The 22,586-nt window shown below is 43.5% G+C and overlaps 1 protein-coding gene across 1 annotated transcript in view; it reads right to left on the bottom strand.

Moving 5' to 3' along the window:
* The window catches only part of TNFAIP8 (TNF alpha induced protein 8), a 206,272-nt gene extending 184,113 nt beyond the window's left edge, over positions 1-22,159 (bottom strand). The window contains exon 1 of the mRNA XM_077290823.1: positions 22,117-22,159. Within this exon, the coding sequence (XP_077146938.1) occupies position 22,117 (1 nt within the window). The 5' untranslated portion in view covers positions 22,118-22,159. The remainder of the gene's footprint in view (positions 1-22,116) is intronic.
* Between the last annotated feature and the right edge of the window lie 427 nt (positions 22,160-22,586).

Genomic DNA, 22,586 nt, shown 5'->3' with positions numbered 1-22,586 from the left:
TTCGAATTTCCCCATTAGGTTTAGTTCCCAAAAAAGATTCAGGGTCCTTCCGTTTAATTCATCACTTATCTTACCCCCCTGGCTCATCTTTAAATGATGAAGTGGATAAAGATGTTTGCTCTGTTAGCTATTCATCATTTGATTCTGCCATCGAAATGCTTAGGTCTGTCGGCGTTAACGCGCTCATGTCTAAGTCAGACATTAAGTCAGCGTTTCGTCTACTTCCTATAGATCCCAGGGGTTTCAATTCTTTGGGGTTTTATTTTGAAAATCTCTTCTTTTTTGACAAGTGCCTCCCCATGGGTTTTTCTTTATCTTGTTTTTATTTTGAGACTTTTTCGTCATTTTTGCATTGGGTTTTGGAATCCAATTCCCCCAATGTCAAAATTTTGCATTATTTAGATGATTTCCTTTTTGTAGGTCCCCCTGATTCCACTCTTGCCTTGGACACACTTAATAAATTTTTGAGAATGTGTGATTATTTTGGGGTCCCTATTGCCCACGAAAAAACTGTTTTTCCTTGTACTTCCATTGAATTTCTTGGAATAACTTTAGACTCAGTCAAGATGGAATCCAGACTCCCGATCGATAAAATTACCAAACTAACTGACGCTCTTAATAATTGTCTGTCCAAGAAAAAGCTGACTTTAAAAGAACTCCAATCTTTACTGGGCTTACTTAATTTTGCACTCCGCATAATTCCTTTTGGGAGAGTTTTTTCTAGGCGGTTATATGATGCGACTGCAGGTATAACATCTCCTTCTTTTCATATTAGAATTTCTTCAGAGATGAGGGAGGATGTTAAAGTTTGGCTTAAATTCCTTTCTGAATTCAACGGACATTCTTCTTGGCAATCCGCTTTTGTCTCTGCTGATTCCATCCCCTTTTCTGTTGCAGCTGACCCCACCTTTGGCGGTGGTGTTTTCTTGTCATCTCACTGGTGCACCGTTCGGTGGCCACCTCAGTGGATGGACGGTCATATTACAAACGTTGAGATGGTTTTTGAACTTTTTGTAATTTTTTTAGGGCTTTATTTATGGGGCCCTTTAATTAAGGATTCTAGAATTGTCATTTTGTCCTTAAACCAAGGAGTAATTTTCTCTATTAATACCCTGTCTTCAAAGAATAAATGGGCTTCGGCTATCCTTAGGCAGTTAGTTTTAACTTGCTTAAAATGCAATATTTGGATTAAGGCTAACCGGGGTTTAAGCAAATGGTCAGTTACTGCGGGTTTATTGGCTAGGCATGAGCGGTCAATTTTTCGTTCACAGGTACCCGTCGCAGACTTGGAACCGACTCCCTGCCCTCAGTCGATTTGGGATTTAATCTTGAGCTGATTCCTCACTGTATTAAGAACTCACTTTCTGACAGATCATGGGCTGATTACTCGGCCGCATGGCATAGATGGGTGAATTTTTGTATGCTGAACAATCTAAATTACAACACATCTAGTGCTTTTTCAGGCCTCAGGTTTGCTGAATCTCTGGCTAAGCTAGGCCTTTCTCATTCAGCGATAGCCAAATCCTTTGCGGGGGTGTCATTTTTTTTTAAATTAAGGGGTAGCCCCCCTTTAACCGGTTTTTTTCCTGTAAAACAATTTTTAAAAGGTCTGAAGAGATCTAATTTTAAGGCAGACTCTAGACGCCCGATCTCTTTTTCGTTTTTACAGGATTTATGTTTAGTTCTTTCAAAGGTTTGTATTTCGGTTGAGGAGAGCCTGCTATTTCATACAATTTTCACCCTGACATTTTTTGGAGCATTAAGGGTTGGTGAAGTGGTGTCGGCTAGGAAAGCAGAGCCTTCTGGTTTGCTATTTACTGACATTAGCATTCATGATTCTTATTTGGTATGGTTTATTAGAAAATCAAAAACTGACCAATTGGGCAGGGGGTCTAGGCTGAGAGTCAACTCTTTTTCTGTCCCTGCAATATGCCCAGTTTCTAGTTTAAAGCGCTGGCTCCTGATAAGGCCTGAGAGCGGAGGCTCATTATTTATTCATATGGACAGATCTCCAGTCACAATATTTCAATTTAATGCCATTTTAAAAAAATGCTTATGTTTTTTGAATTGTCAACATTTAAGGATTACCTCCCACTCATTTCGCATAGGTGCTGCTACTGAGGCATCCCGAGCGGGTTTGGATGATGCTTTCATTCAGAAATTGGGTAGATGGGATTCTGGAAGATTCAAATTGTATGTTCGCCACGAGCTCTATGACTACTAATTCTTCATTTACCTTTCAGGTCCTATCATAGTCTGGATTGTGGGACACTCGTTCATATTTTGGGCAGAGAAGAGAGCCAGGCAGAGAGTTTATTCTGAGAACCTTTCTTTTAATTCTACTGACGTTCAAATTTATTGGCATAGTGTTCGGGGCATGATTTGGTCCAATTTTTGCTTTCAGTTTAAGAGATGTATTAAAATTTTTCCTTTCCCAGACTTAGTCATTTTTCATCTTGCTGGTAATGACCTTGGTAAAGTGAGAACTCTTGATTTATTAGCTCTCATGAGATCGGACATTTGCAACCTTAAGCAGTCATTCCCATCGGTTGGTTTCATTTTTTCTGAGATAGTACCTAGATTTTTGTGGTCTGACAGTAATCTGTCATTTTTAGATAAGATTCGCAAACGAGTTAATAGGAACATGAGTAAATTTTTACCTTTAATTGGTGGTTTTTCCTTCAGACACGAGGAGCTGGAGGGTTTTTTACCTGGACTATTTAGGAACGATTTGGTCCATTTATCGGACATCGGGTTAGACATTTTTAACTTGAATTTACAGACGATGGTAGAAAAATGGCTGTGTGGTTTGGGGGGGGGCCTCGCCTCTCTGAGGCTTGGCTTTTGGGAAAATCGCCCATTTGTTTGGGCGGATTGGATTTGGTTTATTGGAAGCTGGATATTTATATGAGTTTATTTAAATTAAAGTTATGTGTTTCATTGGTTAACCCTAAATAAACATCACGGCCATTTTTCTTCCACTAATTCTCTGTGTCATGTTTTTTATTCATTTATAAGTAATAGATCTTGTGTTGCCATGCTAGTCCCCCCCCGCAAGTCAAAAAAGAATACAGGGGGGGTCTCATGGCTGCACAGATCTTTGGAGTTATGGCCTATTATTATGGCCCTGTTTAGTTTTAAGGGTTAATTTTAGGGTCTTGTCAGTTGGCCCAGGTGAACTATTTTTAGAAGAACCAGTTCTAACTGGTGTCTTTGGCGCCGTTTTTAACGGCTTTTCATTGGAGAATTTGGTTGTTGGGCAGATTATTTAAACTATATAAAGACCCACTTTTTATGGACAGCTGTCAGTCCGCCGTTGCGGTGAAGAGAAGATCCCACCCACCCTCCCTCTGTTATGTCTTTGTCGTGGTGTTTTATTGGCGGGAAAATCGCCCATTTGTTTGGGCGGATTGGATTTGGTTTATTGGAAGCTGGATATTTATATGAGTTTATTTAAATTAAAGTTATGTGTTTCATTGGTTAACCCTAAATAAACATCACGGCCATTTTTCTTCCACTAATTCTCTGTGTCATGTTTTTTATTCATTTATAAGTAATAGATCTTGTGTTGCCATGATGACTGCACTATATTAAGAGGATAAAAACTTTGATGGGAGTGCTTCCGCAAGTCGCAAAAACTTGTTGCCAGTCGTAATGCTACCCCTTTTCTCTGCATTTATACTTCATTGTAGCAGCAACATAAAGCTATATTTGGGCACACAATGTGCAGCTTGCAGTCTATTTCTTTGTAGCATGTAATAATTACCTATTATGTAAAATAAAAACTTATATTTTTAATCGTGCTGTTATAAATGCATACACATTTTTATCATCATCTCTAAGAATCATATGATTAGAGTGAAGCTAGTAAAGTACTAGCAGTAAAAGCAAGACATAGAACAGCCAGTGCTAGCAGAAAACTCTTACAATCCTACAAGCTTACATTAGTTTGCATAAGAGCTGCAAAAAAGGTACAAACAACTATGTCAGAGATATAAAAAGCATCGGTTTGTCAACTAATACTATGGAACTATTGTTATTAGTTTCCATGACATCATTTGTTCTTGTAATTTTAAATGCACCAGATCACACAGACGAGTGCCAGAAAGTCATTACATGCCACGGTATAGGTACACATGAACCACGCAGAGCTTTTCCTGGCATATATGTTAAAGGGAACCTGTCCCCCCCTCAGGCGTTTGTAACTAAAAGAGCCACCTTGTGCAGCACTAATGCTGCATTCTGACAAGGTGGCTCTTTTAGTTATGATGCCTGCACACGCTGAAATAATCACATATAAAATGTGCTCCCTCTTACCCTGAATCCGTCCCGGGGGCCGGACTTTCCTTCCTAATCAGACGCAGCACAGCCGTCACTCCGGCGCTGGGCGCCACCTCCTCTTGCTGCATTGTCGTCCCCGGCGCCTGCGCTGTAAGTACAAAGGGCAGCGCAACTGCGCACGCCCGAAAAAAACTTAATGCACAGGCGCCGGGGACGATAATGCTGCAAGAGGAGGCGGTGCCCAGCGCCGGAGTGACGGCTGTGCTGCGTCTGATTAGGAAGGAAAGTCCGGCCCCCGGGACGGATTCAGGGTAAGAGGGGGCACATTTTATATGTGATTATTTCAGCGTGTGCAGGCATCATAATTAAAAGAGCCACCTTGTCAGAATGCAGCATCAGTGCTGCACAAGGTGGCTCTTTTAGTTACAAACGCCTGAGGGGGGGACAGGTTCCCTTTAAATGTACAGCTCAGATGCACGGTGTACTGAGTCAAGCTGCTCAGAAAGCTCTCCTGCTATTCCATATACACATTAGACTGGATGAGTTCACACTTTGCGTTTTCAATACAGTTTATAAACAGTGCATTTTTTCTCTGCGGTTGTGGTCTTGAACAAACTGATCCATGTCCTTCCCAAAGCTTTTATTACACTGTTTATACCAATGACAGATAGAAAAAGTAACACTACCAAATGGGGACCGGGACCACATAAAAGACATTTTTAAGCATTTACATAGTACCAGAATGAGCAAGGCTCTTTTAACATGCCGCCTTTTCTTTAGGCCGGTTTCACACGTCAGTGGCTCTGGTACGTGAGGTGACAGTTTCCTCACGTACCGGAGCCACTGGCACACGTAGACCCATTAAAATCAATGCATCTGTGCAGATGTCATTGATTTTTTGCGGACCGTGTCTCCGTGTGCCAAACACGGAGACATGTCAGTGTTCGTGGGAGCACACGTATTACACGGACCCATTAAAGTCAATGGGTCCGTGTAAAACACGTACCGCACACGGACGTTCTCCGTGTGCCGTGCAGGAGACAGCGCTCCAGTAAGCGCTGTCCCCCCCACATGGTGCTGAAGCCGCGATTCATATCTTCTGTGCAGCAGCGTTTGCTGTAAAGAAGATATGAAAAATCAATTTTTTTTAGTGGTATTTCGTGTTTAAAATAAAGCTCCATGTCCCCACCCCCTGTGCCCCCCCCCGCTGTTCTGAAAATACTCACCCGGCTCCCTCGTTGGCTGTCGCTGCTTCCTGTCCTGGCCGCACCTTCTACTGTATGAGGTCACGTGGGGCCGCCGATTACAGTCATGAATATGCGGCTCCACCTCCCATAGGGGTGGAGACGCATATTCATTACTGTAAATGAGCGGCCCCACGTGACCGCATACAGTAGAAGGTGCGGCCAGGACAGGACACTGCGAGGGAGGCGGGTGAGTATTTTCAGAACAGCGGGGGGGGCGCACAGGGGGTGGGGACATGGAGCTTTATTTTAAACACGAAATACCACTAAAAAAATTGATTATTCATATCTTCTTTACAGCAAACGCTGCTGCACAGAAGATATGAATCGCGGCTTCAGCACGATGCAGGGGACAGCGCTAAACTTTAGCGCTGTCTCCTGCACGGTGCGTGTGGTACCCAGTGGGCACACGGGAGGCACACGTGTGCCACAGAAACACAGGGGCACACGGACACGGATAATTCCGGTACCGTTTTTTTCCGGTACCGGAATTATCTGGACGTGTGAGACTGGCCTTATACAAATTATCAGCTTTTCACAACAGCAAAATCAATCAGATTTACGAAATCTGCAGCATTTTTCAAGAGTTTTTGCTGAATAAAACTTTATTAAATATGTCCTGTAGACAAAGCACACATGTAATCCACACAAAAATCGCCTCGAAAACACAGCATTTTTAACGTCAAGAGAGCAGGTTTTGTCTGCAGAAAAAACACACACAGCAAATACGCTCTGTGTGAACATAGCCTAAAATGTTTAATCTCATCCATAGGAACAGGTTCCCACTATGGGCTATGCTCCAGACCGTTTGGTATGATCACCACATGTGGCTTTCGCTGTGCAAGCTGCGAAAATCAAATAGAATAGAGAATGTCCCAAGATCTATGCGTGCCATATTTCATTTAAGAGATCAAGTTCAGGGACTTTGAAATGTAACAATAGCCATAAATGGAAAAAAGAGAAACTAATAAGAGAAAAAAAAATGAATGGAAAGAATTAAAAAATTCAGGCAATGCTAATGAACTTTGACAATTAGATTAACAAAAAGAATTTTGCAAATGGCTTTGCCAAAATCTAAAGTGTATATTGTAAAATGTACAGATCACACAAACTATCCGCTCATCACAAGACTGTATAGTCCTCTATGGATGAATACCACATTGATGGGGAACGTCAGAGGCATATGTGTAGTAGTGATCCTACCTCAATGCCAAGTGCTGCCGGATCATGTCCTGAATGCCGCTGCTTCAGGCTATTGTAGTAGCTCATTTCCACCCACTTAGGCTACGTTCACATTTGCGTTGCGTCGGGCGCAGGTTTGGCGAAGCATAGCGACGCATGTGTCATGTGCCTCTATATTTAACATGGGGGCGCATGGACATGCGTTGTCTTGCGTTTTGTGACGCATGCGTCATTTTTGGCGCAAGCGTCAGGGCGCACAGGACGCTACATGTTGCATTTTTTTGGCATCTAAAATCAAGCCAAAAATGGACGCATGTGTCACAAAACAATGCGTTTTTGCATGCGTTGCGTCGCCGACGCAACACCCAACAACGCAAATGTGAACGTAGCCTTACTCAGGTCAACTAAAATTTACAGCTAGAGCCTGCAGAGGTAAATTGGAAACCATACAATACCCAGAGATGGCATTTGGCGACGTGCACAATCACCGTAGAGGAGGGCTGGAGTAGTCTTGTGCCAAATTATGCAACTTTAAAAAAAAAAAGTTTCAATTGACGAGTCTAAAACATTTGGAAAAGCCACATTGTAGTAAAAAAGTGCAACACTAAATTAACGACAACTTGGGGAAAAAAAGTGAAAATTGCTGAATTTGTTGCAAATCACAAAGTTCACTAATTGAGGCGTATTCACACCAAAGAAAACTAGTGGAAATATAAAGATGACTTAAGACACAAGAGTTTAAAATCAGTGTCCTATGCAGGCGTGTTACGCGATGAAGTTTCTCTACATTTTACAACGGTGGTCAATGGGAAGTCTACAAAAACACCACAAAGACGCCTGGGACTCTTTTTGAGCATTTTGTACGCGGTTTTGCCACATAAAATGCTAGTGATTAACTCACTGCCAAAACGTGAAGACCGCACGCAATAAAAAAAAAACGCTTCAGAAATATTTACAAATGAGCAAAATGCTTCAGGAAATGTTAGCATTGTGTTAACAAAAAACACTTCAGGACAAAAATAAAATACCTAGAATAAGCCAATTAGAAGGCGCGTTCCTAAAAGAGGTTTCTGCTTGAAAAAGCATTGGTTTTTTTTACTGCCTCAAAAAACTGTGTGCACAAACCTTTATTTTATTTCATTATTTCATTCATGTACACACACACACACACACACACACACACACACACACAAAAGTCACCTGAAACTATCAGTAACATTGAAATCCAATGCCAGCCCCCTTTAATTTAAGGATTTATGCAGGTACAAGCACTTGGACCCCTTAACATATTGCCATCCTGTGTTATTCTCTGTATCAGTTTCAAACAGTGTGTGCAGGTATTTAATATATTGAGACACAGTCTGTGGGGCTATGTGCACACGTTGCGGATTGGTGTGCGGATTTTTCCGCACTTTTTGCAAAATTCGCAGGTAAACCGCACTGCAGATAACCCGGGGATTTACGGCGGTTTTTGTGCGGATTCCACCTGCGGTTTTACACCAGCGGATTCCTATTGAGGAGCAGGTGTAAACCGCTGCGGAATCCGCACAAAGAATTGACATGCTGCGGAAAAAACACCACTGCGTTTCCGCACGGTATTTTCCGCAGCATGTGCACTGCGGATTTTGTTTTCCATAGGTTTACATGGTACTGTACAACGCATGGAAAACAGCTGCAGATCCGCAGCGTCAAATACGCAACGTGAGCACATAGCCTAACAATTTTGGAAAAGCGTCATTATTTGCCAGGATTTTGTGGGCAAAAAAAAAATATTATCTATAACTATCTATATAGCGAAACTGTGATATATGAATATACCCTACTATTTTTTTTTTCTGTTCCATAAACAGAATGCCAGGACTACAGGGAGGAAGGATATTTGGGGAAAGCCTAAACAATTTATAAAGTTGCCTAATGTGCATTTAGAAAGCAAATAGCAAGTAGACTTTAAAAAAAAAAAAAAAAAAAAAGGACAATTTTGATTCTGTAGTCTGTATAACTCACTCACATAGCCAGTTGTCCAGCTGTCTATGGTCAGACAGTGCACTGCTTCTAGATCAGTTCAAGTTCTCATTCAGACATTCACTGTTATCGTATGTCTGCTATCCATATTACAAAATATTAAAACTGAAAAAAGAAAAAAAGAAAAACCAAGTATGATGTTGGTTTGATCTGCAGATTCCAGATGAGCAAATAAGTTCATGAAGATAGAAGCAGGTATGCGGAGGATGATGTACAGGTCATAACTGATTGTGGAGACTGCAGATCCTACAGGCTGTATTATATCACAGTGTACATAGGGAAGCAAACGTTAATCCACCACAAGGGGGAGCTAGGGAAAATATCACATTCTTTATCGCAGTCCCTCTTAGCCTCTTTCAGAGAACAGTGTGTCTGGTACATGTGGTGAGGTGACACTTTTCATAAGTACCGGAGACACGGTCAGGAAACGCTGCTTGTTTGACGCTGCGTAGAGCCGCAGCGTCAAACCTGCAGCGTCCAGATGTTACAGCATAGCGGAGGGGATTTCATGAAATCCCGTCTCCACTATGGGGTAAAACACGCATGCGGCAGACCTGCGTAAACGGACGTGCGGCGCATCTTTTCAGAACGTAGCATGTCTGTTTAATGTGGCGACGCGCCGTAAATTTACCATAGATCATTAGATGCGGTAAAACCGCATCTAATGATTAGTCACATGCGTAGTAACTGCGTTAACGCAGCTTGCTACGCATGTCTACTAATTCACATGCCGGCTTACCTGTCCCGCCGCCGGAAGTCCGCGTCCACTGCACTTCTCGCAGTCAGCTAAGTTCTCGCGATAACTTGGCTTACTGCGAGAACTGCCGTGCACGTGACCGGGGGGGTTATCTCCAGTCACACTAGGCTGGTTCTCACGGTCAGCTGATTGTGAGAACGCTGCAGGGTAGGTGATCGCCGGAGAGTTATCTCCAGCGATCATCTACAGCTCTGCTACGTCTCGATGTCAGGCATCCAGATGTAGCAGAGCTGGACTCGTCGTGGGACACTCGTTATTAAAGACTACGTCGGACTCAGGAAGTATACTGTTGGTTTATTATTTTTCTCCAGGAGATGAGGGCATCGCATGGATTGAGCATATAATAAAAATATGGTCAAAACTGTGTGGTGTTTTATTTAATTAAAATACTTTATTCTGCATGTGTGTGTGTTTTATTAACCCTTTAACATCTATAGGATTAGTAATGGTAGGTATCTTATTGACGCCTCTCCATTACTAAGCCAGCTTAATGTCACCTTACAAAGGTGACATCAACCCTTTATTGCCCCGTATCCCACCGCTACTCGGGAGTGGGAAGAGAGAGGCTAAGCGCCGGAATTGGCGCATCTTACAGATGTGCCATTTCTGGGGCGGCTGAGTGCTGGTATTTGTAGCCAGGGGGGGCCCAATATCCATGGCTCCTCTCTAGGCTATGAATATCAGCCCGCAGCTGTCTGCGTAGCCTTTCTGGCTATAAATTATAGGGGGACCCCACGTCAATTTTTTTTTGGGGGGGTCCCCCTATTTTTATGGCCAGTAAAGGCTAAATATACAGCTGCGGGCTGATATTCAGCCTGGGAAGATCCATGGGTATTAATCCCTTCCCCGGCTACAAACATCTGTCCCCCAGTCGCTGGCTTTCCCTCTCTGGCTCAGAAAATTGCGGGGGAGCCCACGCCATTTTTTTTTTTTAATTAAACATATTGCTTTTAAGGCCGGGGTCACACTTGCGAGAAACTCACATGAGTCTCTCGCCTCAATACCCCTCACTGCCGCCGGCACTCGGGACCGGAGCGTTCAGCTACATAGAAATACATGCAGCCGCACACTCCGGTCCCACGTTGCCGGTGGAAGTGCCGGGTATTGAGGTGCGAGACTCGTGCGAGTTTCTTGCAAGTGTGACCCCGGCCTAACGCAGATTTATTGTGAGTGTGTCTTTATTTAAGACCGGTATCACATATGCGAGAAACTCTGACGAGCCTCGCATCTTTATACGCGGCACTGCCGCCGGCACTCAGGAGCGGAGCGTGCAGCTACATAGAAATACATGCAGCTGCACGCTCCGCTCCCGAGTGCCATCGGCAGTGCTGAGTATTGAGGCGAGACTCGTCCGAGTTTCTCGCATTTGTGATCCCGGCCTAACTCTTTATGTACCATTTTATTATATTTATTACTAAACATTGGGCTTGGTATTATTTATCTATCTATTATCTATCTATCTATCGATATATCTATCTAGCTATCCATAGATAAATATTTATAGATAGATACGATAGATAGATAATAGATTAGATAGATAGATAGATAGATAGATACGATAGATACAATAGATAGAAAAGATAGATCTATCCATTATCTATCTATCTATCCAATATCTATCTATCTATCTATCTATCTATCTCTCATCTATCTCTCATCTATCTCTCATCTATCTCTCATCTATCTCTCATCTATCTCTCATCTATCTCTCATCTATCTCTCATCTATCTCTCATCTATCTCTCATCTATCTCTCATCTATCTCTCATCTATCTCTCATCTATCTCTCATCTATCTCTCATCTATCTCTCATCTATCTCTCATCTATCTCTCATCTATCTCTCATCTATCTCTCAACTATCTCTCATCTATCTATCTCTGTGTGTAAACATTATTCTTCAATGGAGTATGTAAATGAAGAGGTTGGACAAGAAATGACATCACAATTCTTTTTTTTTGGTATATCTTTATTTAGCTTACAAAAACACACACAAATCCGCATGAAAAAAACGCATCAAAAACGCAGGTGACCTGCCAGTGTCCTCAGGTGCAGATTTTACCTGAGTCAAATTCTGAGCAAATCCTGACAGTGGAAACATACCCTAAGGGTATGTTTCCACGTTCAGGAAACGCTGCGTTTTTGACGCTGCGTTTTTCTGCTGCGTCGAAAACGCAGCGTCCAGATGTTACAGCATAATGGATGGGATTTTATGAAATCCAGACTCCACTATGCGTTTAAAAACGCATGCGTTTTTGCCGCGAAAACGCATGCGTTGTGCGTTTTTTCAAAACGCTGCATGTTGCTACTATGAGCAAAACACGCAGGTACACCACAGGTGACCTGCCAGTGACCTCAGGTGCAGTTTTGGTCAGGATTTTACTTGCATAAAATCCTGACCAAAGACTGATGCAATCCTGAACGTGGAAACATACCCTTAGGGTACCGTCACACAGTGCCATTTTCATCGCTACGACGGCACGATTCGTGACGTTCTAGCGATATCGTTACGATATCGTAGTGTCTAACACGCTACTGCGATCCGGAACCCCGCTGAGAATCGTACGTCGTAGCAGATCGTTTGAAACTTTCTTTCGTCGTCTAGTGTCCCGCTGTGGCGGCATGATTGCATCGTGTGACACAGGTTGTATACGATGTGCGCACAGTAACCAACGGCTTCTACATCGCAAATACGTCATGAAATTGTCTCTCCAGCGCCGTGTATTGCATCGTGTGACCGCAGTCTACGACGCTGGAGCGATAATTATACGACGCTGCAACGTCACGAATCGTACCGTCGTAGCGATGAAAATGGCACTGTGTGACGGTACCCTTAGAGTATGTGCAGACGATCAAGAATTGGCAGCGCATGTGCCGTCTATTGAATGAAGGTGAATACGCATGTGTTCACTGAACCGTGTGGATTTGCCGCATACAATACATTCTATGGAATGTCTCCGCAAGATAAATAGACATGCTGTGGTCCGGAAAGACGCGCCACATGTCCATCTCTGCGGGTGTCTTTGGACACATAGGGGGCATGGGATTTCTTGAAATTCCATCGACTATGCTGTAACATCTGGACGCTGCACAAGTACACTGCATCCAACCTGCAGCATTTACTGATCATCTGCACATACCCTTACACACGTAGAACCATTCAATCAGCAGTACAGTTGGTGCTGTTCCCAGGTGCCGAGTGCTGAAGACTGCTCTGCCGACGATCAGCGCAAGTAGGGGAGAACGGCGAGTATAAGGCTGGAGTCACACACAACGTATAAAAATACGGTCCATTTTTTACAGACCAAATACGCAGAAATGTTCCCTGAACAGTGATCCGTATGTCATCTGTAGGCAAGGTGTGGCTGCGTATTTTGCGCATGTAAACCTCAGTATGGCATCCGTACGGCGAGATTTTCTCGCCGGCTTGCAAAATGGACATAGAATGGATCCATGGGCTCAAATATTCGTGAAAACATATTTACAGTCTGAATATTTTTCCACGCTAGAGTTCATATGAGTTTATGCCACCAGGAGGGGCATCACCGCAAGTCTACGAAGCTACGTTCCCCTGCATTCCATTCATTGCCCAGTTTTTACAGCCAGGGGCAGCTGCATTAGCAGGCTCCTGGTTGTAAAATTATTTAACCTCTTCAGATGTATTTACATGGTGGGACATGACTGTACGGCGGACAGGTATGGGATATTGCTGTTTTTAATTTTCCTTTTTTTTTTTTTCAGATGACAAGGGTCATCAGTTGGATTGAGCGTATAAAGATGTTAAAACCCCATGTGTATTTATTTCATTAAAATACTATTCATAATGTGTGGTTTTTTAACCCTTTATTACTATTGGATTAATAATGGATAGGTGTCTTATTGACATCTCTCCATTATTAACCCAGGCTTAATGTCACCTTACGTTAGCAAGGTGACATTAACCCTTTATTACCCCATATCCCACCACTACTCGGGAGTGGGAAGAGAGTGGCTAAGTGCCAGAATAGGCACATCTTACAGATGTGCCTTTTCTGGGGTGGCTGGGGGAAGATGTTTTTAGCCAGGGGGGCCAATAACCATGGTCCCTCTCTAGGCTATTAATATCTGCCCTCTGTCACTGGCTTTCCCACTCTGGTGGAGAAAATTGCACGGGAGCCCACGCCAGTTTTTTCTGGGTTTTAACCCTTTATTTTAACACCTAGAGCTCCCACATTTTGCACACAGACACTTCTTATATTATTAGTGAGGAATATGTAAAAAAAAATAAATAAGGGATATGAAATGGTTTACTGTATGTAAACCATGTCTCAGATCCTGTCGGGTTTGATAAGGAGATAGCAAAAGGCGGCAATTGAATTACCGGCTTTTCTGCTATCTAGCTCTGTATTATATATCTACCTATTCTGTGTGTAGACATTTATTTTAGCTATTCTATTCTAACCTGTCAGTGTGATTTTACTGTACACCGCACTGAATTACCGGCTTTTCTATAGAACACAGGTGCGTATTCCTCGCAAGTAACACGCATGGTCAGTGTGTAATCCGTATTTTTCTCGCCCCCATATACTTTCATTGGTGGATTTTTTGCGCAATACGCTGACAAACGCAGCATGCGATTTTCTCAGCCTGAGAGAAATATACGGCAGATAGGAGCTGCCCCATAGAGAAACATTGGTCCGTGTGCAATGCGTTGTTTTTGCGCCTCTCATACATCCGTATTCCTCTCTAGTGTGACCCCGGCCTAACACTCAACTGATAACAGTGACTATTAGGGTATGTGCACACGCTGCGGATTCTGCTGCGGATCCGCAGCGTGTCCGCAGCAGTTTCCCATGAGTTTACATTACAATGTAAACCTATGGGAAACAGAAAACGCTGTGCCCATGCTGCGGAAAAAACAGCGCGGAAACGCAGCGGTTAAGATTCCACAGCATGTCAATTCTTTCTGCGGTTTCCGCAGCGGTTTTACACCTGCTCCATAATATAAAAACCGCAGGTGTAAAAACACAGTGGAATCCGCACAAAAACCGCGGTTAATCTGCGATAAATCTGCAGCAAAAACGCAGTGTTTTTGCCCTGCAGATTTATCAAATCCGCTGTGGAAAAATCCGCAGAGGACCATTCTACGTGTGCACATAGCCTTACTCCCATCAGCCTATACCTGCTGCCGCTAATAACAGTGAGAGAATGCGGCGGCTGATGGGAGTATTCATCAGCTGTCGCCTGCGCTATAAATAAGTGTAAAACAAAAAACGGCGTGGGTTCTACTGTATTTTTGATAACCAGCCAGGCAAAACTGACAGCTGCGGGCTGCAACCCTCAGGTGTCAGCAAGACTGGTTATCAAGAAAGAGTCTCCACGCTGTTGTTTTTGTTTTTTATTTAAATAAATAATTTTTTAAAACCGCATGGGGTCCCCTTCATTTGACAGCCAGCCTAGCTAGAGCACACAGCTGGGGGCTGGTATTCTCAGGCTGGTAATGGGCCATGGATATTGACCCCCTTTCCCAGCCTAAAAATAGCAACATGCAGCCGCCCAAAAAAAGGCACATCTATCAATTCCAGCGCTTTGTCTGGCTGTTCCCTCTTACGCTGTAGCGGTGGCTAGTGAGGTAATATATGTGAGGTTGATGTCACCTTTGTATTGTCTGGTGACATCAAGCCCACGGCTTAGTAATGGAGAGGCGTCTATAAGAAGTGACATGCTCATTCTTTTCTTCCACTAGTCATTTTCCAATACCTGAAGTGGAAGAAAAGACCGAACGAATTAACAGCGTTGTTTTACAATAGAAATGACTAACAATAGTCTTTCAAGCGCTTTTTCAGCAATTTTTCAGGCATTTTTCACAGTTGTCCTGCTCAAAAAAAGACCCTGTCTTGGGCATAACCTAATTGTTATGTTTGAGTAATAAATCTCAGAAAGTGTAGTGTACGGCACGATGACAGTGCATTGTCTTGCTTAGTGATGGCATGTTATACAAACATAGCATTATTACAGAGGGGGTGACAAAGCATGCCGTATTTACAGCGCAACCTGGTAACATTTACAAGGAGGCATTGCAGTCTTACACAAGGGTTCAGGGCTAACTGAATGTATTGGGTCATTTCCTTTTTCCTGGATAAATACTGAGATGTCAGAACAATTGCCCCATAGTCTGAACGGTTCATATAATATAGTCTATATGCCTAAATCACGACTATCACAGAGATGGAGTATAGTAATGTACGGTAGTAAACAAATCACCAACCGCCAGGAAACAGAATGAAATCAGGCCCACTCCAGAAACACTTCCTCACTTGAAGAAATCCAGGAGTTTAAAAGAAAAAAAAAAAAAAAAAAAGAAAGAAACAGAGTGGTTTTTAGGTTAGGTGCTCCCCACATCTGGCTTCCATCCAAGGGAGAAGGGGAAAATCAGAACAAGGCTTTTCAGTCTTCTAGTGACTCTTGTGCCCATATGAAAGGTCAACAGTAAATTCTGCAAGTCATTAGAACTTTTTTGTTCTTTTTATCAGTGAAATTTACATCATGTGTTCTTTACATATTTTCCGATCTTCAACGCATGTGAAACATTTTAGTACTCCCCTTTCTGCCGGCATGTAGGAAAATAACATAACGCCAAGCATGTTAGAAAGCATACGTGTGACCAACTACCATCATCTGCTAATGAATGTTACGGATTGCAAATACTTCACAGGAGTACAAAGGGGTAATGCTGTAAAAACGGATTTAGGGTGTGTGCACACGTTGCATATTTTTAGCATTTTTTTCGCTATAAAAACGTGAAAAAAACGCAAACATTATGCATCCCATCATTTAGAATGCATTCCGCAATTTTTATGCACATGATGAGTTTTTTTTTTCCGTGAAAAAAAAACGCATCGCGGTAAAAAATGCAGCATGTTCATTAATTTCGAGAATTTTTTGCGGATTTCCCACTATATTATTGCATTGGGAACCTCCGGAAAAATCCGCAAAAAAAAAAGCACCAAAAACGCGGTAAAAACGCGAGAAAAATGCATGCGGATTTTTGCAGAAAATGTCCTGTTTTTCTCAGGAAATTTCTGCAAGAAATCCTGATCGTGTGCACATAGCCTTAAAGGGATGTCTGGACTAATAAAAATTGCGAACAGGCAGTAATATACAGTACCTAAAATAAGAAAGTTATATATACTTACCCACTTCATCCCTGACACGGGCCGGATCCCTGATCTTCCCTACTGGTCTCGTAGGTGATATCACCGCAGAAGGTCAACAGGGACCTGATACACTGGGCATGAAATGTAGATATCAATTTGCATTGGGCCATTGTGATGGCTGTTTTCAGCTTTTTTTCTGGTGGGGATGCGGGGGAAAAAAAGCTACAACCTCATGTTTAAAAAAAAAAACAACTAAATGTACTACAAAGGGGGAGGGAAATCCATCAAACACATTGGAAAAAATAATATTTTAAAAACCATCACAAAATATTTTTCTTGAATACTGACATTTTCAAGTGTGGTTTTTTTTAATTTCATGCAATTTAAAATCTCAAAATAAAACATTGTGTGAATGATACTGTGATGGGTATATTGTAAATACGAGAACTGAATTCACCAAGTGTCCAGTGAGTTATACAAGATGTATTCTTCCTGTACAATAAGGCCTAGACTTGCTCTTGATGTGGCTTCAGTTCTAATTAGCAGGAAGTGGCATTATGCAGGAACTCAGCATTGCGGTAGTTCAGTGTCATAGTGCGACTGACGGTTACAGAACCCAAAATTGCTGTTACAACTAGGGATCTAGAAGAGCTTTAACATGCAAGTCACAGCAGCAATGCAACAGTTATCCTTCTACATGGGGGAAGAAAACCGATCATGGTCATTTTACATTGTGATAGACATAGGAAACTTTTACAGAATATTTGAAGTCTTAGCTTAGGGCGCAGGTGTACAGCATTATCACAGGGTCGCACCGCAATGCTCGGACTGGCTGGTGGCTCTCCTGACCAGCATGTATTTCTATGCAGCTGTCGCACTCAGGTCAGGAGAGCCACAGGTCAGTCTGAGCACTGCCATGTGATCGTCGTCCGTGTGATACGGCCGTCTGACTGCGCTTTTATAGTGACTATGATTTGAATGCTGTATTAGGTTGCAGTAATAGCAGGTTTTTCCAAACCACTAATAAAAGTCAGTCTGGCAGGAAAATCAGTATGAGGCCGCTACATTTAGATGTCATGGCAGGTCAGATAGACATTCACTACTACTTGTATCATGATTTACTGAAATGTGTGTGCTCAACGTAGGGATGTTATATTGGGCAGGGGTGACCACAATGGGCACGAATCAGCCGATGTAGTCAGGAGACATGTAGCCATGTAATATCCCCATGGAATTAGTAATTGAAAGATACAAATCTATTCATCTCTCTGCAGGAATGGGTCTCCTTAAGAAGACCTTGAAACATGTAGCAAACTATTAAAATCACATAACTTTATTAGGGCAGGTGCACACGAGCGTATTTTCAGTCCAGATGTCAGTGTATGGGGCCATACACATGTCCGATATTTCCCTCGACAGATTGTCCAAGGAAGAAAAATAAAAAACAGCTCCATGCCAGAGTTTGATCCAATATTCGGATTGCACTTGGCCATGAAAGTCCATCAGTGGATGGAAAACATCGGTCAAGCACCCGCATGACATGAGTGCAGTCTGATTTCCATTCACTAACAGAATAGAGAAGATGGAGACATTTTTTTTTCTCCCTCTACTCTTCATCGGAGAAAATATCAGATCGCACTTTGGTCACACTCTAATCAGTGTCATATGCATAATCAGCGCGATTCTCTTGGATGAGAGAATCTAGGGGCGTCTGCACCTGCCCTTATACTGTGATTAAAGGGAATATCCGAACTCAGCAAAATATCTAATATCCACAGGAGAGGTGATAACTTGCTGATTGTTTGACCACGGAGGACGCTCGGGAAGGAGCTCTAAAATGTCACATAGTCATCACTATTGTCAATCGCACTGCTGAATATGGTTAAGATAGTTTCACATAAACCATATTTAAGCCAGTGCCAGGAGAGTGTACAAAAAAAATTACTGTATGAAATGTAATTACTAACCAGTAGTGATGAGCGAGTATACTCATTGCTCGAGATTTCCCGAGCACGCTCGGGTGTCCTCCGAGTATTTTTTAGTGCACAGAGATTTCGTTTTCATCGCCGCAGCTGAATGATTTACATCTGTTAGCCAGCATAAGTACATGTGGGGATTCCCTAGCAACCCCCACGTGTACTTAGCCTGGCTAATAGCTGTAAATATTTCAGCTGCGGCGATGAAAACTAAATCTCTGAGCACTAAAAAATACTCGGAGGTCACCCGAGCAACGAGTATATTCGCTCATCACTATTGGCTTCCTGACTTCACAGTCCTGGCAGGGCTGTGGAGTCTGAGTCGGAGTCCATTTTGGTGGAGTCGGTGTCATGGAAATTGAGGAGTCGGAGCTGGAGGTTTGGCTTACAGACTCCACAGCCCTGTCTAACACAGGTTTACAGAAGAACTTGCTACAGAAAGACCCATGTGAAGACAGACTTGTGCACCTGTAATCAGGACTCACAGTTCGGTTGGATTATTTACACACACTGCCATAGATCTAAATAAAACACTACAATGTGATGTACAGCTCATGCATAGCAATTGTATGAGAGCCTCCTGTATACAACATGGTGCAAACCTGGATGAAACAAAAACCTAAATCAATGTTACAACAATGTGAACTGAAATGTGACATATAGCTAACACAAATAAACATAAAAGTGAGTATCACCTTATCCATCACACGCTCACAGCAACCATGTTCTTTCACAAGAAAAGAATCCTTTTGGGTCCCCACTTAGGAATATATATATGGTATATATTTATATATTTATTTTGCTGCCCTTACAAGTTAGCAGTGAGAGAATAGAAAAATATTAAAACACACTCCAAACAGTGATTTTTGGGCCATTTTACCTTAATTTGATACTTTTTTCAGCATACGCCTGATATAGTCTTTTTTTCAGAACAGGAATTTTATTTTTAAAATGATTGGTATTATCGGACATGTCCTGTAAATCGGTGGGTAGGTCCTGAGATCTCACCACTCACTCAGTTAGCCTTTATGAAAACATCACTTGTCAGCCAAAGCTGAATGGTGTATGGGCTCAATAGAAAGTCTGTGAGTCAGTACTTCACTCACATCAAAAACACATCAAATCATGCTTTTTTTTATCTTGCAGAAGATCAGCAAAAGGAAGGAAGCATTTAAGAAAAAAACAAGAAAACAGAAATTGCCACAAGTCCGGCTTATCACAGATCCGGAATCAGATAATTATACTAGTGTAGCTGCAGTGGGCTATACACTTTTACTAAAAGTAAAATGTAATACTATTCAAGTCCATTTAGATCAATGACCATCCATGGAACATCACATTGTGAGGAACCTTAGTGGAGTCTCTCCACCGTCATGTACATATTTCCCTAGTAAGATTAGGGGTAACAAAAGGCTGCACACGCACATTGTGGCCACGGTGTATTTTGTCTGCTGCAGTTTTTCACAATCACGCACAAACAGGCTTAGGTTTACCTTAATTTCACAGGAATCGCAATAAAAAGGCTGCCGTTTAATGCAATTTGGAATATTGCAGCAAACATGAAGCAGTACTGAAAACCGCGACAACAAAAAAAGCACCTCACTGTGGCTACAAGCTGTAAATGCAGACTGAGGCTATTCTTGTATTCTTATTAATTGATTTTAATTACTAAAGGAATTGTCAACTACTTGGGCAACCTCTTCTTAAAGGGAACCTGTCACCCCCAAAATGGAATGCTGTAGATAAGCCCCCGATGTATCCTGAAAGATGAGAAAAAGAGGTTATAGTATACTCACCGAGGGGCGGACCCGCTGCGGTCCGGGTCCGATGGGTGTTGTGGTCTGGGGCCTTCCATCTTCTTACGATGACGTCCTCTTCTTGTCTTCACGCTGCGGCTCCGGCACAGGCGTACTTTGCCCTGTTGAGGGCAGAATGCTGTAGAAAAGCCCCTGATGCGGTGGGCTTAGCTCACCTTCGATTTTGGGGGTGACAGGTTCCCTTTAAATGGAACTTGATAGCTGTTACATGCTGCCCGATCCACAGGCAGCATGTATCGGACACACACTGTGTGATGTCAGCCAGGTATGTTTGACTGTGAAACGCTGCGTGATGTCAGAGAAAAACACACTTTAAAAGCCGTATGTATGAGTGAAGTCCATTATCAGGTGCTGATTGGCTGCGGCACACCGACGTCACTGGGACTGCGCAGTTGAAAGATGAGGAGGAGAACAAGGGGGTTTTTTTTCATTGTACACATTGTACACGGGGGACAAAAGCATTTATGAAGGAGTTGTCCAAATAGTGGGCAATCCCTTTAAATAAAGTACAGCTACTTTAAAGCTGTTCAACCAATAGCAGTTAAAATCAATCAGTAGCATCTTAAAGTTAAAGCCTGCACCCAGTCTGACTAAAAAGAATGCCCAGCCAGAGTCACCTTCATTCTCTTCGGACCTGTCAGAGAACGCCCAATACTGTGCTCAGCTATTTCTGCAGTCCCACAGAGAATAAATGGGGCAGAGATGATCCATGGAGACTGGGTGCAGAGCCCCGCTCCCAAGATCGGTGGGTGCCACCTTACCAATAAGGAAGAACATATTTGGTGCCATCACTTCCCGGGGGTTTCCTCACAAATGACAACTATCCACAGATCAATGGTAGCCCCACCAGTCACTAGATTGGGGGTCTTATGTCTCCGATTCCTCCTGCACTGGCACTTGATTACATCGCTTGCTTGTGTCCATCACTTCTATAGACATTGAGAATCGGCGGCGCCACAACAATCCAGTGCCGATAAATATTTCACGAGTCACAGATACATTGCACTTAAAATAATGCAAATGGTTGAAATACAAAATACTTAAACATTTCACATTTTTCAACAAATTACATAACTTCAGATAACTGAGCGATCACAGAAAATAAATCATCAGAAAAACTGAGATAACTGCACCGCCCAACCTCAATTCCCATCACTCGGATCACAATCTTATGTCTGCTCAGCCATGTGTCACACTCTGGAAAAGGGCACAGTGTAACAGATGATTGGCAGGGAGGGCACATGCCAGTCAAGGAGGGCACATGCCAGGCGGGGAGGGCACATGCCAGGCGGGGAGGGCACATGCCAGGTAAGGAGGGCACATGCCAGGTGGGGACGGCACATGCCAGGCGGGGAGGGCACATGCCAGGCGGGGACGGCACATGCCAGCCAAGGAGGGCACATGCCAGGCGGGGAGGGCACATGCCAGGCAAGGAGGCGGCAAGGAGGGCACATGCCAGGTAGAGAGGGCACATGCCAGGCAAGGAGGGCACATGCCAGGCAAGGAGGGCACTTGCCAGGTAGAGAGGGCACTTGCCAGGTAGAGAGGGCACTTGCCAGGCAGAGAGGGCACATGCCAGGCAAGGAGGGCACATGCCAGGCAAGGAGAGCACCGCTCCTCACTGCACCTTGGAAACCTGCGCCTGGAGGCATGACTACTGACTGCACTGGTTCACACAGTAACAGGGACGCAGCCGGTACTTACTGAGGGTGCAGAGCGCGGGGCACAGTGGTGACGGGGTCCAGGGCACAGTGGTGACGGGGTCCAGGGCACAGTAACCACCACGCACCGGGTAACGCCAAGCGAGCTGCCGGGAGCACAAGCTGTAGCGCGCAGAGCTCCGGAGAAGTGCGGGACTGTGAGCGGTGCGGGGGGCGGAGCTGCGCGCCTGTGCTGGCGGGGCGGACACTGAGGCAGCAGAGCCCCGGACGTGCACAGCAGAGCGCGGCGTGTAGCGGCGTGTCAGTGCGGCACCGGGAATGCTATGTATGTGGCCGGGCGGCGGTGTAACGAGTGGTGCCCGGTCACGGCCTCACAGCTCTCCTTCATAACTTCATAGAGGAGAACACATAGATACTACAGGTCCTAAGTTTGGGAGGTCGCACACTCGGGGCTATGTGCCACCTAATTATGCTCCGGGCTCTTCCTTAACCTCTTCACCCCCGGGCCTGTAG

The sequence above is a fragment of the Ranitomeya variabilis genome, chromosome 1 (genome assembly GCF_051348905.1).
Source record: "Ranitomeya variabilis isolate aRanVar5 chromosome 1, aRanVar5.hap1, whole genome shotgun sequence".
NCBI classification, from domain to species: Eukaryota; Metazoa; Chordata; class Amphibia; order Anura; family Dendrobatidae; genus Ranitomeya; species Ranitomeya variabilis.
This window is presented reverse-complemented; position numbering and strand designations above follow the sequence as displayed.